The sequence below is a fragment of the Hippoglossus hippoglossus genome, chromosome 6 (genome assembly GCF_009819705.1).
Source record: "Hippoglossus hippoglossus isolate fHipHip1 chromosome 6, fHipHip1.pri, whole genome shotgun sequence".
Taxonomy (NCBI): Eukaryota; Metazoa; Chordata; class Actinopteri; order Pleuronectiformes; family Pleuronectidae; genus Hippoglossus; species Hippoglossus hippoglossus.
This window is the reverse complement of record NC_047156.1, coordinates 12,105,481-12,124,318: the sequence shown is the minus strand read 5'-3', so window position 1 is coordinate 12,124,318 and position 18,838 is coordinate 12,105,481. Positions and strand designations below refer to the sequence as shown.

At 39.8% G+C, this 18,838-nt stretch overlaps 1 protein-coding gene across 2 annotated transcripts; it reads left to right on the top strand.

Moving 5' to 3' along the window:
• The first annotated feature begins 483 nt into the window (after window positions 1-483).
• Window positions 484-18,122, top strand: LOC117762710 (beta-1,4-N-acetylgalactosaminyltransferase 3-like). 2 transcript variants are annotated; one of them, XM_034587256.1, is made up of 21 exons: window positions 484-906; window positions 6,049-6,104; window positions 6,212-6,292; window positions 7,533-7,628; window positions 7,994-8,084; window positions 8,186-8,286; window positions 8,795-8,862; window positions 9,219-9,297; window positions 9,445-9,511; window positions 9,729-9,857; window positions 9,980-10,089; window positions 10,686-10,780; window positions 12,104-12,171; window positions 12,249-12,292; window positions 12,434-12,654; window positions 13,542-13,759; window positions 14,308-14,461; window positions 14,568-14,640; window positions 14,735-14,888; window positions 16,270-16,396; window positions 17,168-18,122. In XM_034587256.1, exons 1-21 carry the CDS (start codon window positions 774-776, stop codon window positions 17,268-17,270), a joined length of 2,268 nt encoding a protein of 755 aa, XP_034443147.1. In that variant the 5' UTR covers window positions 484-773; the 3' UTR covers window positions 17,271-18,122. The 2 variants fall into 2 exon arrangements, with proteins under 2 accessions (XP_034443147.1, XP_034443149.1); XM_034587258.1 differs by lacking the exons at window positions 484-906; window positions 6,049-6,104; window positions 6,212-6,292; window positions 7,533-7,628 and adding an exon at window positions 7,861-7,886.
• Window positions 18,123-18,838: the final 716 nt, after the last annotated feature.

Below are 18,838 nucleotides of genomic sequence, written 5' to 3'. Positions count from 1 at the left end.
AAGTGCTCCGTGTTGGTGGGCAGGTTATATCGGCGTTTCCCCTGTGAGGGTGGGATTATAGGAGAGAGCCGGGGATATCTGGGGGGACCGGGAGCAGTGGCTCGGAGGGTGGGTGGCTGGGCTGACGGGCACGGTGGGGTCGGTGCCCTCCTGATGACAAAGACTGTGTGGTTCAGACCTTGTAATAAACCTTTTCTCAAGGTGTGAGCATGTACCCGAACACAGAGTTGCTACACTAAGGAGGTGGAGATGCAAAGAGTTATAAAAAAAACAACCTTTATTCATACAATTTAGATTCTTTTTAGATTTAGACAGTTAGGGACACAGCCAGGCCTCCCCTCAGTGCCCCCCCCCCACCCCACACACACAATGGTGGAAACGGGTGTATAGCCAATCTAGATTACGCCCATATGTGTAATCACTCACTCCCATCCTCTCTGCCTCCCTCTTCCGTTCACACTTCCTGTCAACACCGTGCCCATCATAAGGATTCCTGCGAAAAATGCGTAAAATACAAGCGCTTTTATTCACTCAGTCGCTCCTCTCGCTCTCTCTTTTAATGAAAACACACCCAGACACACTGACAATGGACACATCTGTAAGCACAGAACGTGTAGGAAAAAATCGACGGCAATTGTTGACTCTGTGCGTAATTGCGCACAGAGGGTGGAAGTGGCAACACCTGGAGACGCATTCTGAATTAAATAACCTAGGGGCCAGCTGCGGATGAATCGACCCGGACGAGGTGTAGCCTCCGCCCGAGAGCCAGAACGATGTCGGTAGTTTCCCCCCTGACGAGGCTGCGACGCAGAGACACGTTCCTTTTGTTCGGGGCGATCGTGCTAGTCGCAGCAGTGGCTGTATACCATGAGATTATCGTTACCAATTCATGGATCCGTAACACAGGTAGGCCATCAAACTTAAAAGTTGTAACATGCTTCACTCAACAAGTGTTTGTTCTGTAAAAAAAGAGTTCAAGTAATGATTCAATCCAACAAGTAACGGATGTAGGACCCTAACTATGGGAAAGGAACGTGTAAAAATGCAAGAAATAAACTTGGATGAAATATGGTAGGTTTAGTCTGTAGGGTCCTTTTTGAATCAAAGCCTAAATCTTGCTTTTATCATATGGTATTGTTTTTATCTGCCACCAATTTAGTCGGAAACATATTCACCGATAGGAACTTACCGGATCAAAAAGTCAACATCAAACGTTGTTAAAACAAACGAACAACTGGCTTCAACTATAATTTGAGCTGGACACACCACATCTGTGTACAAAGTGCAGTATGACAAGTGCGCACCGTCTACAAAGTGCAACACCGAAAAGAGATGTCACAACAATATTCAATAACTTAACTCTGATACTGTGTATTCTCACTAAAAGCACATCACACATCCAGGGTCTCCTGCTGATTGTAGATAAATACTTTTGAAGTTTGGAAAAATTTGCTTTTTCATAATATTTGGACATTTTTATTGGGAAGATTATGTAATAACTTCACTCTAATACTGTGTTTTCTCACCAAAATCTCATTACACATCCAGGGTCTCCAGCTGGTTATTCTACAATACTTGAAAAAATAGTTGAAAAGTGGGTTTATTTAACAGTTTATTGTTGCATTACAACAAAACCTATAGGATCACTTTTGACAGGTGTTTTCCAATTGTCTTTATGGCGAGGATTCCAATTGCCATTGGTATAAAGTATCATGTGATTTGGTCAAACTGGTGCAACTGTGGACCTATGACTTTTTTTTTTATGGTGTATCTGTTTGGATAAAAATATACTCTACACATAGTCATCACATGTTTTATTGTGACAGCCTGGCTCTTAGGGAAATGGCAAGGAGGGAAACACTCCAAACCCCATTCCAACCCTTTCCGTCTTTGAATTGTTGTGAGTAGCCCATTGTCCACCTTACTGCGAGGGGAAAGAGGCGGCGTTTGTGTTTATACAACGTTTGATCATGACTTACTGATCCGGAAAGTTCAAATCTGTGAATTCAGGGTAAAAACAAAACATCTGAAAGCAGAGAACCTGTGATAATAAGAAACCAGTTATAATAAGAAAACGTGATTTTTACTCCAGATGTTCCCCTTGTTGTTTCAGTGTTTTACATGTTTGTGATTTTACTCCTCTCCATTGTTCATTTTTGTAGCAGTTTTAATATATTTTACCCTAACCCAAGCTTGATTCTTAAAAATACAATATCGCAATAAAAAAAATGTTCCCACAAAACACGGTGCAGTTTAGAAAAGGACACAGACAGATCTGAATCAACATCTCTCTGGTCTATGGCATCAGTAATACTGTGCGGTAAAGACTAACAAACATTAACTGGCTTTAGGTAGTTTGCATTTATTGCCGATGATAGATTTGCATGACCATTTGCATCTATTTTATTTTCTGCCTCATTTAGTTGGAGCTCTTGAAGCCCACAAACCTCAGTCAAGTTTGATCCTGGATGAACAGTGTATTTTCTTTTCTTACAGTGGATTTGATTTGAATTCACAGGGCCTCTCTTTTTCTGGTCAGTCATGTTTAGATAACTGCAAATTAATTTAGTAGATATTCTCTGTAAATCTCTCATCTCAGGATTAACAGGGAAGGAAATACAAAGAGGTCTTGCCCTCTATTGTGCTCATGCTGCTCCTCTTGCAAAGAAATTGATGATTTGCAAAGGCTTGCTCATTAACTACATCTGTGGAGGAGTGAAATGCCTGCTGTAAAGAAATGTACACTCATTGTGGGAGAACATGAATATGTCCTGTTTATGGTAGCGGTGATAAGTTCCTCAAATTTAGTTGCAGAAAGATTACAGTGCACATACTGAAAAGTCCAATAGAGCTGACAGTCTTGAGTATTGAACAAGTTGACAATAGGCAGTGATCATTACCCAATATTAACCAAAATTGGAATAGATACTTATCAACACTGAAAAAAGCAGACTGACAATCTGTTAGATTTATCTGAGCATCTTTTGTGCATTTTACACAATTGTTTCATACTCTGAAGCAAAATGTTATTGTATTGTGTAGAAAGTACAACTTATGCAAAGAGACTACATGAACTTGTTCAGCTCGTGTTGGGATAAAGTGAGTCAATAATGTATCCGTAAAAAAAATTCTCGTGATATGGCGTGATGTCACTTTGAGCGGGAAATCGCGCGCAATTGAGGGAGAAGACGGACTATCTCGCCATCTTTCGGCTGAACTCGGTAAGAATGGATTGCTTGAATACATTTGAGTCCTGGTTAATGCGTATCTGTGTGTTGTACAATTTTTGTGAGTCGCCAACATAAGCTAATGAACTGGCACGATGTTATTTGTGCTGGCGTATTATCGCCATGTCTGCCGGTTTCATTGTTAGTTCGTTGTTACTACGGTGTCCAACTGAAACTTTCTGTACGATACTGTAATACTGTAGTAAAATTGGGAGAGAAACACAACTCTGGAACATATGGGGAATGCTTAGAGAAATGAATGGCATAAAGAAAAATGTTGAAATACCAGTACTGACTAGCAATAACATAATTGCAATAAATAATGCAGAATGTTTAGCAAAAACATTTAAGATTCACAGCTCAGAAAAAGGAATAACACATAAAAGGGTTGCAACAGAGGAGGACATGGATCTACCATTCAGTATTTTTGAATTGAAGAGAGCAATTTCTAATGCACGACAAACTTGTCCAGGTAAAGATGAAATATGTTACATGTTGTTAGATCACATGAATGATGGCACACTCAAAGTAGTGTTAAGATTATTTAATCAAATAGGGGATACAGTTTCAAGCAATCGGTTATAGTTCCAATACCTAAACCTGGAAAAGATCCATCAAGTTATAGACAGATGGCCCTAACATCACATGTAGGGAAAACCATGGAGCGGTCGGTTATGGAGCGGTTGACACATCATCTACAGAGTAAAAACGTAATCTCTGGATATCAAAGTGGATTTAGAAAGGGGCGTGGACAATGGACTCTGTTCTATGTCAAGAATCAGAAATCAAAAAAGCCCAAACCATTATAGAAATGGTTTATTTCTGTGTTCTATGATATTGAAAAAGCATATGATATGCTATGGAAAGAGGGACTCTTATCAAACTTCATGAATTGGGGATAAAGGGTAAATTGTTCAACTGTGTGGAGCCTGGTTTCACTAGTTGGTTAAGAAAAATAGTTCTCCAATTTGGGAGATTTTTCAAATCCTCAGTTCCGTTAGAATAGCAGGCTGTTTAAAAAAGTATGAATAAAAAATTTGACAAATACAAAATGTGGGACAAATGCATTGAAAGAAAGTGGAGAGAAGAGCAAGATTCAAAGGATAAGTAGGAATGAAGGGGGGTGGGAAAAGGTTTAAAATGTGTTCTGAGAGCCACATGAAGAATCAAGGTAAGATGAGCATGCCAATTTATTGTTTGAGCAACCCAAGTTTTCCCTTAAGCACTAAAATGCAGAGACTGGTTGCCTTATCTGAAGAAGCTACTTAATGTCTTAATGTATTCCACTTTGGTAATAAAACTACTTCATTGTTGAGCAATCTTCAGTTTTTGTTGAAACTGTTATCATTTGGTCATGTTGGAGGATGCAATTTGTGGTCTGAACTGTACTGCATTGTACATTGTGTTGTATCTGTTGACCATTCTTGCTCATTGATGTAAATTATATCTATATATAATGTTGGATCAGACTGCATTAGATCTAGTCAGGGGTACCTAATAAATTGATGTCTTGGAAACCAAATTTCTCAACATTTTACATTTTATGAATATCTTTACATGGCCATTATTTTGTTAACTTTTCAAAGGTTTGTGTTAATATACTTTGAGGGAGACAAGCCAGATTTTGATTGAAATGCTCATGCAGACAACCTTTGACTTGTCTCCAGGATATTGTTCAGGGATATCCACAAGTAGGGGACTTTTTGAAGAGATGGCCAGCTCTACGTACGGAGTCACTCGTAATAATTGTATACTTAAGTTATGGTTGGAAATCTAAAACACTGACTGTGATAACTAAAATACCTTTTTAATTCTAGGAACATGATGCATTCTGGCCCAATGTGCCCTCCAAGTGTACCTGAAGGAGGGTTAGGGTTACCTGCAATGTAAGGGACTCCGTGCACTCACAGGAATGTCAATATCAATTACGACAGTGCAAGTATGACGTATTGTATGGGAACTTGAATACCTCTTACAGCATTTTAGAAATTCATATATTAAAGGATGGGTTTGGATTTTTTTCTAGTCCATGTCAATTTAATGCTCAAATGTCATATGTACAATGAAAGAGTTATTGTTGACTGTTATCATTCTGCTCTACATGAAACAATATCTTCCTGTGAATGACCAACATGCATGTGGTTTGTATTTTGCAGCAAGAAGATGACTCTCCGTACTGTGGTCACTGACAACACTACTGCTGCGGTCCACTTCAACCCTAAGAACATTTCTGTTGTGCTGGCTACTTATTGACATGTTTCATGTAAATTATTGTTTTTATAGTTTAATAAAACAACTTGAATCATAATGATGGAGTTGTATTTCTTCTTTTGAGCATTCTTAACTGAAAATGGGGCATCTTGTAAATTTTAAGTTGACACAATTGAATTTTTTTTTTTAGTAATCGGAATATAATCTTAATAAGTATCAAAAGAATTTGATTTAGTATACAGGAATTGAAAATGTAAGTACATTTAATTTCAGTGAATTAAAAAAAGGAAATTATTTAAGTGGAAAAAGAATACATTTTTAAAATAACATTTTACTCAAATCTTTTTAGGCAATCAGTTACCACAAATATTTGGAGTTCTGTGAACTTGTTCGGTTTTACAGCACCAGTGCCTCCCTCCCTCCCCAGTCAGTGTAAAACCACTACAAAAATAACCTGCTCCACCTCCCGGGGGAACCCAATAATCTCTCTCAGACCAATAGAATTGTAGAATAAAAGGTATCGAGTGACAGTGACTGCAATTTGTGTACAGTCTTGCATATTTGCCTGTCCCCCCTGCATTGCTCTGATTGTTTTCACTCACTTCCTCAGGCCGGAAAGCTTACAGTGTCGGCGACATATGGAAGAAAGCTTTGTCTGACAACTGGGTAAGAATAAAGAAGCAGTAATAGAAAATATGGTGATGTAAGGGTGTGTGTGTTTGTGCAGAGGGGCTAAGGAGACTTACTAAGTGAATTAAATGTGTGTTTTGCAGGTCAGAAGGGCCCAACAAAACTATGTGGAGGATTCATCTGCGTCGAGCTACAGCTATACTCCACAACCCTGGAAACAAAAGGTAGGTGTGTCCAGCGTACATGTTCTTAAATACTCACCTCTCTTGAACTCAGTCACTCGTCAGGGCCTGTCCTGCTCAGTGCTTTTTCCTCTGTGGACTTAATGTTCAGGATTCCCAATCATCCTGGAAAACGTGGATATGTAGAGAGTATATTTCCAGTCATAGAAACAATCTGAAATTTGATTTAAAATGACCAAATGTCTTATAAATTTTTTATTGTCCAGCAAATAGATTTTCTTTTTCATATATCATATACGTAAACTTCAACTTAACTCTTAGTATGATGGTGTGCAGAAAAGAGGCACGTTGATGATTGATACAAGCGACACAAAGTCTACCTTGATCTGCTGATTACAGCAGAGTCTTCAGCTCAACCACAATTTAAGTCTGAACCACAGGAATAATGTAATAGGCAGACACATGCATACCCCCCCACATACACGCACATAGACGGGTAAGCGCACACGTATACCCGCACACATACTCACTCACACTTATATTTCCAGGGCCTCTGGGCCTCTGCTGGATCTACACTGTGTGACTGCTAGATTGCTATGATTGTGTGTCCACCTTAATTCAGTTACCTCACCAGGGAGTTTCTTTTAACAAACTCGGCAGGGTGCGATAGAGTATTTGTTTTCAGAACAATTCATGGCGATGTTTGTTGACTGATATTTTAGAGTGTGTGCAATGTGGTGCAGATCCAAATAACGATCTGAATCTAGACAATTTAAATGTGCACTGTTAACCTTTGCTGTATTTTTACAGTTGAATACCACAGAATTTAAAAAAAAAACAGTAAAAAGACCATTAAACATCTCTACAGTTAGTTACCGCAATTAGTATGGCATTTACAATGACTTACTGTATTGTTTTGAAATTGCGGTGACACTAGATAAGACATTGGCAGAAGTGCTCGCTGGTAAGGTCGTGTCAATGACTATTTCTCTGTGTATTACTTCTTAAGAAGAATTTTTTTATGTTGGAACAACTGAGTTCCTCTTTTGAATTAAATGAGCTTCACAGACAACAGACACCTCCATTATACTTACAGGAGCTGCTTGACAGTTGAAACCAGCACCTCTGTCACTTTATCACCAGGTGGTTTCTAAGGGATTGTACAGCTGTTGATTTTAGATGTGACACACTGAGGCCAGATGGTTAACTGATCCACTGCTGAAATATTGCAGCACAAATCCCAGTGTGTTCACAGCATCCTCTCTCTCCTCTCTTCCTGCAGTATAAGGGACGGGCCAATCTGCACGCGTTTGAGGACTGGTGCGGCAAATCTATAGCTGAGCTCCGCAAGAACCCGCACTACCCGCTGTATCCTCATGTGAGTCAGAGCCTGACCTTAGGACCTCACACTGCATTAATAATGTTCAGTGAATCATTACCTCAGCCAGGGAGGGTGTGTTTGTGCCCCTGGCCATTGGTTTGTTTGTTCTTCAGCAGGATTACGCCGAAATATCTCAGCAACAATCAGATGGATCACTATGAAGTTTCATTCATTCATGATCCCCAGAGGATTAATCCTGACCTAAGTGATTCTCTTTTCTTCTTCAGTGTCACAGTGAGGTGTTTTTACACAGAGGTGCATTCTACATCCACGTGTTAGATCCTCAGGTTCCTGGACTGAAGATGTTGTCCCCCTTTGAGTAAACATGGTGGCTGATTCTTTGTGTTTCCTCACTCTTTCAGTCCAGAAGTACAGTACTGAAGCTGGCCGTCATTCCTAAGTGGACTAACTATGGACTCAGGATATTTGGCTATCTGCATCCATATACTGACGGTACCTCACTAGTCCCTTCTTGTTACCATGCTTACACTTCATACATCTCCTAGATATCTCTGTCTGAATCCTTATAACCCCTTGTTTCCTTTGTCTCTCAGGAGAGTTTGTTTTTGCTTTGAGCTCTCAGGACAACTCTGAGTTGTGGCTAAGCACAGACGACTCCCCCCTCAATTTGCAGTTACTGGGATGGGTTGGAAAGGTATTCATCTCAGTCATCTTCTTAAGCAGCAGAGGAACATTTCCACATTTGTGTCACTGACCACATTTACATGAACATTATAATTCTGACTATTGATCTTATTCTGAATTAGACTTTATTTTTATTATGTTTTTCACAAGTTGCTCAAAAAATATTCATCATTAATATTCATTACATGTTCAATCAACATTACATCGTATTATAGTTCACACTCGAACCCAGGTCGTTTGTCATCAAGCAGCTGGTAACTGCTTTATGTTGACTTTAACACATACACATGTCTACATAATGTGACTAAGGACAGAACACTCCACATTCCTTAATTTGATTTCTGCTTATTCCAAGTTTGACCTGATTCAAGATGATCAGAAGCTGCTGTTTACATGGTAGTGTCTTACTTAGTTTATTGTCTTAATCGGGTTAATATGAAAATATGTGTCCATGTAAACGTGTGTTAATATTTTCTGTCTTAATAATTGATTTATAATTGATTGCTTCCTTTTATCAGACTGGCACAGAGTGGACCGCCCCTGGCGAGTTTGAGAAATATATTAGTCAGCTATCCAGACCAGTGAGGTGAGTTTAATGTGTGTGTGTGTGTGTGTGTGTGTGTGTGTGTGTGTGTGTGTGTGTGTGTGTGTCAATGTGGGTAAAATAAATTTCCTTCCGTATTATTACTCAATTTCCACTAAATATCTCATTCGAACATAGTCAAACCAGTGAGAAAAGCACATGTAAACAACACAGGTAGAAATATCAACAACTGATGCTTACTCATCACAGGGAGCACTACTGCATTGTCTGAAGTGACAATGCCAACAGAACTTTCATAACAGCTACCATGTAATCTTTAGGCTACTTGAAGCTGTTAAGCTTTGGTGTCTAATATGTCTGTGGTGTAGTTCTGAATATGAACTGTAACTGTCTGACAGGCTTTCTGCAGAGAGGAAATACTTTTTTGAACTTCTCCACAAGCAGGACCATGAAGGGACAGACCATGTGGAGGTGGCGGTAAGTAGCTCGTCCCAGCTCTTTTAGACTTTAAATAAAATGTAACTTCTCTGTTTTCTCGTGTCATTTACAGATGCCACATTATGTGTAATCTGAGCTTTTAAACGGAGAAGAGACATGTAGTTCTTTGTGTCTGTTTTCACACAGTGGCAGCTCCAGGGTGACGGCTCCAGATTCACGGTTATTGAATCCCAGCACATCTCTCTCTATGTTGGTAAGGACACGTATCAGCCCACACATCATTCCTTCTGACACTGAAATGGCAGAGACACCTCAGAGTGAATCTGCACCACAAAGTGTCTCTCAATCCAAAACTACTGCCTTTATTATTTCTGCTCAGATGCTCACACTGTATCAAGTCAGTGGTTTTGTGGCACATTTGAATGTGGAGCACTTCTCAGATTGTATTGTCCTGTGGCTTCATCCCACAGATGAGTCTGCTATGGTAGCGGGTGATGTTGAACACATACCTCAGACGGCTGCAAGCAACTACAACACGAAACAGAGCAGCTCTACAGTCGACATGCTGAGGGAGGACCCACGAGACATTCTTTACCAAGGTGAGAGACATGTCTGTCTTGTTGTGTTTCACATCTTTCACAAATATCACACGTTTCATGTCAGGATGCAAGTGATTTCCTCCAGTAATCTCTGCTCTAATCTCTAATGTGTTGGTTTGCAGTGCCTTTGATAAACAGCAAGTTCCTACAAGATGTTTTGCCAGACTGCGAGTACAAACCCAGCTACACCATTAAAGGCATTCCTCTGGCCCGCTATCAAGGACTAAATTATGTATGTATTTGTATGTTTTTATTCTGAAGAACAGTATGAGCTTGATTTCAAGGTTGCTGTGACCTCACAAAACACATTTGTTGCCTTGTGAACGCGATGTCTCATAAACCCCTCCGGGGAATTCTCCTCCTTTCAAATTTGGTACAAACTTTGACTCAAAGATTAACTGATCAGATTTCAGTGGGCAAAGGTCATGGTCACAGAGACCTTATCTGACAAGGAATTAGCCTCTGGGGACAACGGCCAATATTTTGGGGCTTTCAGTGTAGACAGTGGGTATCCATGCCACAACTGTCTCCTTTTGGCAGTTCAGTGTTTAAAGTCCAACTAGTTTATTTTGTCACATGATTCAACAAATAAAACCACAGTACTTAGATTTTTGTACGGATTGAACAAACAAGACATAATTAAAGAGACATGCCTGACAGTGAGTTTGAAAAGTATTTAAATATTAACACATGTTTCGTTCTGTGATCTGGTCCTGGAGGACGTGGCTGCATAAGCATCATCAAACAAGACCTCATGATTCATACCTTTTGTGGCAGCAAATCATTAAGATCTCTGGTCTTTAACAGCATTTCATTTCATCTCACCAGGTTAAATTGTCCTACATCCACCCCAATGACCACACCCGACTCACGCACATGGAGTCTGAGAAAAGCTGCGTCTACCCCCCCGACATCATGGAGAAGTGAGACCTCTGGGGATAAACGAATTATAGATCCATATGTAGTAAGAGCATAGACTTTATATAAAGATGGACGATGCATCTCCACTTCCTCCTACTGTCCAGAAATGAAGCCAAAATATAATCCTGGATATGAATGCTGGCATCTTGTACATTTTGAGCCAGAATCATTAACGATCAGAGAATAGAGCCATTGTAGAGAGGTCCTGCTGATACACAGGCTCGACCAATCTTTGCAAGTTGGACTCAGCTGTCAATTATGGTGTGTGTGTGTGTGTGTGTGTGTGTGTGTGTGTGTGTGTGTGTGTGTGTGTGTGTGTGTGTGTGTGTGTGTGTGTGTGTGTGTGTGTGTGTGTGTGTGTGTGTGTGTGTGTGTGTGTGTAAAAATTAAAACCAATCTTGGAATGTACATTTAACAAACATCAGTGTGACTAGAACTAGCTCAAACGACAGAAAACATCTTTGAGAAAAATGTATTTGATGTATACTTGGTTGGTTCATGTCCTTTCCACCAACATGGAAGAGGCGGGATGTATGACCTTTCCTGCAGCCAGCCAGCAGGTGGCTTCACTCTGGGGCTGTCAGCTCGTCCAACTTTATATACAGTCTATGAGCAAGACAAGCAGTGCTATTCTATATTAAATATGAATAGAGGGGGTGATTGATGAATTAATGGTCGAAGGTAGGAGTCAGTTTTAGAAAATCTTAAAGGAATGTCTTTCAATTATGAGATCATAATGCATATGACTCATTTCTTTGTAAAAGTCGCATCCTAATCCTTGATGTTATTCGATTATGATGTTAACACGAATGGATCTCAGTTATCAGTTAACATGACCGGCTTCCAGGGTCATCTTCTCTGCTAAGTTTTAATTCTTCTGCTTAAAGAAGGGCCATCCACCCATAGTGTTGCCACGATGACCTTGTGGACCTCCCTGGGTGATTGGACTTTGAACAAATGGACAGCACCGACCTTTGTACATCTTCTACCTTGGTCTCAGAAAACGTTGACTTGCAATTTTCAATTACCGTAAACAGATTGAGATTCCATAGTTATATTAAGTTCCAAATTTCTGCTAAATAACTTAAAGAGATAAACTTATCTTGTTTGACCTTCGGTCACAAACTGATCACCCCTCATACTTACTGAAGGACAGTTACAGCATCACCTATAGAGGCTGCTGTACCCTTCCATCTGCTGAGAATCGTTTGCACATCCAGCAAAAGAGAACGTGTTTATTTTTTAAGTGTCATCTGAAAACGCAACGCAAAATAACTCCATTGTAATTCTTTGCATAATCGTGTGTTCTGTCTCCTTGTGCTTAGGTTGGGTTTCTCTGGATACATGAAACAAGACAGTCCTGACCTGCAGGAACAAGAAACCACAGACAGAAGTATTTTCTCACTTTTTCTTATTTATAAAAGAGTTGTGTTGTCAGACCAATTCACTCTAATTTTCTATGTTTGCTAGATCAAAGCTTCCTATGGAAGGGATTGGCCATAAGTGGGAAGGAAAAGGAAATCTCGCCAGACACACTTTTTCGAGACTATGGAGCAGATAATGAGACTTTAACTGAGAAATTCCGGCAGATACTCCAGTCCTTACCCCTGCAGAAAGGGAAACCCAAATTGACCCAAATTGTGAGCAAGGAGCGGAGGATTGTAAAAAGATCACTAAAGCTCCTGCAGGTAAAGAATGTCAACCCTGGGATGAACTGGAGGCAGACCTTCCAGATCAACCACCTGGACTATCGGGCACATAATTCAGATGCAATGGAAGTGAAGTGCAAAATTGCTGGCAGTCTGCTTATCAACTCCAATGATGTTCTGCCAGTGGTCAAGGATTTCATGGACAAACTCAACAAAAAACATAACGGGTAAGTGTATTTGTGTCTGCGCCAGCACATCGTCTGGGTCATGGAACAAAAATTGGTATAATTTCAATGGGAGTTTTTTTGCCTCCACACTGGTGACAGCCAATGGCCAAAAGCATCATGTTTTCAGGTTGTCCGTTTGTACATGGCTACGTTAGTCCGTACGTATTCATTCACTTGGACTCAAAGATGAGCTGATTAGATGTTGGTTCTCAAATTTAAAGGGATAGTTCACCCAAAAATGGAAATTCACTCATTATCTACTCACCACTATAACAATGGAGGGGTGGGTGACACTTTTGGAGTTTCAGGGGTAAACAGTGTAGCAGCCACATTTTTTTCTCAAATGGATATTCTCCGATTTTCTTGCACCTCGATGAGAATAAATTGATGTCTTTAGGTGGATTGTGAAAAGTAAGACATTTAAAAACAAACCTTTGAAGACGATTTTGTTCAATTTGTTCATATTTTATGGGCCAAATAAATAACCAATTAGTTGAGAAAATAATCAACAGATTTATCATCACAAGAAATAATTGTCAGTTGCTGCTAGTTTAATCCAATATAATATTTTTCTTTATAATACTGTGTTAAAATAAAAGATGAAATACTAATGGTTCTTCCGTAATTAATTTAATCATCCAATGAAAATATGTTGGGACCCCTTATCCCCTGAAATGGGGCCCTTGCTATATCATTACTTCACGTTGAAAAACTTTTAAAGAAATCTATGTTCAGAATTTTTCTCTGTCAATGCTTTTGTACTTTTTTTGATTGAGTAAAATGCATCTTGGAATCAAACACACTTCTGTCACAAAGCAAGTACAAGTTTGTGTATGGACTTCATAATGGTCTGTGTCATGTCACTGTGTCTCTCTCTGCCCCTGCAGGCGGTTCACGTTGGTGCAAGTGGTTAACGTGGTGAAGCGTGTGGACCCAGCCAAAGGAAGCTGCTACCTCCTGGAGCTGCTGCTGAAAGACATGAACGGCCAGATGCTGCGTCTGTCACAATACGTCTACGCTACGACTCCGCAACCTGAGCTGGTGCTGTGTAACCCAGTGGCCTTCAGCTGGAACCCTCTTGCCACCGTCCACATCATAGTTCCAGGTACTGTACACCGGTACTCTGTGACCAGGTTGGAGATTGCACATTGACTCCAGTGCCTTACATCGATACAATCTTAAGGCACTTTACTTGAGTATTTTCGTTTTCCTTCCACTCATCTACACTACACAGGGAAGTGTTGCACTTTATACTCCATCACATTTATTTGACAGCTTTAGTTATGAGTTACCTTTAAGATAATTTGACACAACGTTGAAAGTGTGTTACAGTTGACGTGTACTTTGACATCTCCATCTCCATATACAGTACATGGCCAAAACAATACAAACAAAAACATCCATCAATGAATCTCTTTTCAGGAGCAGTGATGCTGCATTTCTCTTGATGCTGTCTTCCCTTTAGGACAACACACTGGGTGTAATATGGGGATATGTGTACTAATCTGAAATTGCTATTTGTTGTCGTACTCCGTCGTGTTGAGATATGAGGGTTGGGGTTATCAACGCTGACACACATGTACCCTACAAAAAGTGAGCCGACAGCTGTGATTTTTAAAGTTGTGTCTCTATCTGCCTGTTTACGTATCTCAGTGAAAAACCAGGCTCGGTGGGTGCACAAGCTGATTATTGAAATGGAGACCGTGTTCAGAGAATCCGGAGACACCAACTTCAACCTCATCGTCATTGACTACGACAGCACTGACATGGACGTGGAGAAGGCTCTAAAGAACTCGTCACTCCACAGGTTGTGCATTTGTGTGTTTTTTTTCCTTTAAACCTGAATATAAACCTATGGCTAAGTATGTTACACATGATGTATGTGCTATAACAGTGTGTGTGGAATGTATCAGGTACCAGTATCTGAAGCTGAGTGGAAACTTCCAGCGCTCTGGTGGTCTGCAAGCAGGAGTCGACCTTATAAAAGTAAGTGATGCAACAACTCTCAGCAGTAAAATAATTACGATTAATTCACTTGAATAGAATCAAAATAAAATATCTACCACTCATCATCCCTCAGGATCAACACAGCATAGTGTTTCTTTGTGACCTCCACCTCCAATTCCCTACCTCCATAATCGACAGCATCAGGAAACACACTGTGGAGGGATACATGGCCTTTGCTCCCATAATCATGAGACTGGACTGTGGGGCTACACCACTGGAGGCCAGAGGTAGATACACACATCTTTAGTTTCATTTTAAAGTGACCGTTACTCTATTGAGGGATGCACATTAATAAAAGGAAGCAAACAAGTATAACAATCTTGAGTCATCATCATAATGTCTTTTTAATACAGTTTAGCAGGAGTTGTAGTTTCAAAATGAATGGTTATATACCATAGATATGATAACTCCCCAAAAGTGAAGCCAAAGCACCTTGATCACCAGCTGGTTGCTGGCTGTAGTATACTGTAGATTATAAATCCTGCCTACTCCGTGTTGGTGAATGGGACATGGACATAACAAAAAGAAAAGCTTAGTACATGCTAACTACATTTTTGTCAAAGATGGTTTCTGTCATTTTAGGCAGTTCTTATCACAAGGATGTTTATTCAAGTGCTAATTTTTCCAGCAATTTTATCTTTGATTAGTTATTTGATGCGGAATCCCCCCGATCTGTACAGCGCAGATTCAAGATGGTGGCTTTCATAGCTGGGTTATTTTAGCTGAATTTCTGGATAGTGGGAGGCAGTTAAGACGTGTCATCATCTTTATATTCAGTCTGTTTTATACAGAGACTTGTTTTGAAAAGATCAGGAGAAGGTGTTAGGTCAGTCCATTTTAAGAAAGGGCATTTACATTTGGATTTAGATTTAGGTCCTTCACAAAGATAAAATGAGAGTTGTTCCTTATAGAAAAATAAGAGACTATATAAAAGCTCAGGTCTTCATTTGTTTGTGTATTGCCAGCACACACAGTAATTTGTGCTCAGACTGCCCACATCTATCTTGACAGTCATGTTAAGATGTAAATTCATAAAACATTTTACTGACATATGAGATCTTAAAACAAAAGCAGAGGTCTTGTATTGTTCAGCCCTGTTAGTAGTGTGTAGATGTTGGACAAAACCAATATACAAACGATGCAAATTGTTTTAAGTGAAGGTATTATGATGCATTTTAAACGTTAAAGGTCCAGTGTGTACGATTTAGGTGAAAGGGATCTATTGGCAGAAATTGAACATAAAATAATCTTAGTGATGTTTTCACGTGTCTGATCATCTAAAATGTACCAATTTTTGTTTCGTTTACCCTAGAATGGGCCCTTTATATTTAAATATATTTACAACAGGAGCAGGTCCTCTCTATACTGAGGCCACCATGTTTTTTTTTACAGTAGTCCCAACTGGACAGACTAAACATCTTTTGAGTTTTTAAGAGAACTGAAGGCTACCACAGGTTCTCTTTCATGTTTGCAAGGGGAGGGTGAGGTGAGGGGTATTCAGCTGCAACATGCAACTTCACCACTAGATGTCACTAAATTCTACACACAGAACCTTTTAAGTGTGGATGTAGTAAATGTAAAAATGTTATGTAAATGTGTGGATTGCAGGTTTCTGGGAGGTGGAGGGCTTTGGCCTGCTTGGAATCTATAAGTCTGATCTGGATGCAGTGGGAGGAATGAACACCAAAGAATATACAGACCGCTGGGGAGGGGAAGACTGGGAGCTACTCGACAGGTCAGTTTACTCACTCAATGTAAATTGACAGATACACTTGTTTGTTACTTTTATCTTTTAATTCTAATCCCACATCGGCTATATTTTTCTTTCCTTTAACTTTATTAGAATAATCAACCTTCAAACTTTTCAACATAATAGGGAACACGTTTGTAGTGAGGCAAGAGTCTTGCAATAAATCCCAAAGGGGAGAAATACATCTAGTGTAGATCTAGGAATGATCAGTCGGCTGTTTTCACTAAATTATAAAAAGCCACTACACATGACCTGTAAGTCAGACAGGCAGTTAGTCACCAAACTGGCTTTTGAAACCACTGCCCTGAAGTGTTAAAACAAATGAAATGATGACGAGGAAGATATTTTTACATTTTCATTTTGAGGATAAAGTAAAAATGTTGAGAATAAACGTGAGATTTTAAGATTCAATTTGAGCCTCTACAAAAAGGCCTTGTGCATGTGAATTGGTGAAATTGTTCCTCAGAATAATTTTAAGTAACAAGAAAATTCCTTCTTTTATTTTGTACAAAAAGTGTCTTAAGAGATTTGTGTCAAAAACTCTCTGTTCAGTTGGAGAAACCACAGAGATCGAACACTGGCAGCTTATTCTCCAAATGCAAAAGAAATATCATCTTCTGATTTATTTGGACTTTCTTCTCGACATTTTGACTTTGTCAGAATGCAAAAGGACAGCAATCTTCCTCCCCTCATGTTTTTTCTTATGCTTGAACCTAATACCAAACCCAAATACTGTACCTCTGTTCTCTGTTCTAGGATCCTTAATTCAGGACTGGAAGTGGATAGGGTCTACTTGAGGAACTTCTTCCACTACTTTCACTCCAAACGTGGCATGTGGCAGATTTCGACCAAAAAGTGACCTCACCATCCGTCGCAGCACACTGACATTACCACAGGCTCAACCAGAGTGCTTAAAGGACAGATAATGTTACTGCTACTACTACTGACTGACAGGGATTAACACAAGATGATGAAATTAGCCCTGAATACAGTCAAGAAGAACAATAAGAAGACTCTACTGTGACGACCCAGTGTGTCTGAATAACAAACTGGATCAACCTTCTCCACCCCATCTCCATTAATCCTCTACCTCAGAGGTCCACTGCAGCTCCTTGGTTTTACTAATGTTGAGCTGTAGGTGATTTCTGCCACACATCCTACAAAACTCCCTACCAGGTCTCTATACTCTATGTCCTCTGCGATGCAGCCGACGACGGAGGAGTCGCAGAGAACCTTTGTAGATGGCTTGTTCCTGTGTTGTATAAGAAGTCAAAGGTATAACGGTTGAACAGTAATGGTGACAGGAGTGGGATGTCCCAGGCAACAGTCTGAAGAGCAGTCCTGCAGCCTGACACACTGAGGCCTGTCAGTGAGGTATTCTGTGATCCATGACACAAGGTCCCGGTCCATCTCCATCACAGAGAGGTCAGGAGCCAGCCTGCCTGGCTGAATTGTGTCAAACGCACTGGAGAAGTTCAGAACATAATCCTCAAGGTGCTCTGTGACTTCTCCAGGTGTGTGTATGCTCTGTGAAGCAGGTAGAAAATGGCATCATTGACCTCAATGTCAGTTGGGTATGCAAACTGTGATGCTATACGAGTTAACCTCTGACTTCTTGTACAGTTCAGTGGTTTCTTCTCTCAGGGAGACAGTTTTCAATTTTAGGTTGCCTTGACAAATCTTGGCAGTCAATAAATGTATTTAAACAATGTCTATGTTGCCTTTGCTTTCATTACATTCTGTATTCTATGTTGAATAGCTGCCATGCTTTTAAATTAGTGAACTGAGTGAAAGTTAATTTCTAACTGAAACTGAATTTGCCAGAATGATCTCTATGTCAGCAAAAAGCCTAAAGTGCTTCTCTGGTCCTAATCACCTTCCTGTCCCAGTAATGATTTTAAACATTCTGATGATCAAGCTGTTAAGCAGCAGCCAGCACCCTTTCGAAAAACACTGGAACAAGCACATCCAGTACAACTTTATTTTATAGATAGATAGATAGATAGATAGATAGCTGTGTGCTGTTTATAGCAGGAACTACTCCAACTGTCGTAACTAGAGCATATAATGGAGACTATTTTCAGTGACAGATTTTGTAAACTAGTGAATTTTTATGGCAGCAGGAAAGGTAATGTGAGATCAACTCAAATTTAACTGCAGTGCCCATCAAATTAAGGAAAGTCTCCGACAGCGCTGTGGTTTGGTTCCCTGATGTGTTTTTAGTAGTTTCCTTGGTCAAACAGACATAGAAGGTTAAGTTCTGGTTTTGGTGGTTTGGTTTCCTTTTTGTTGACCGAAACAAAGTTTACAAATTACCAGACTTATTTCTGTTTGCTACAGTTCGGCTGTTGTCATTGCATACTACCTCAGTTTGTTTTTGTCTGTTTGTTTGTTCTTAGTTTGCAGGGTTATGCAAAAACTATTTAA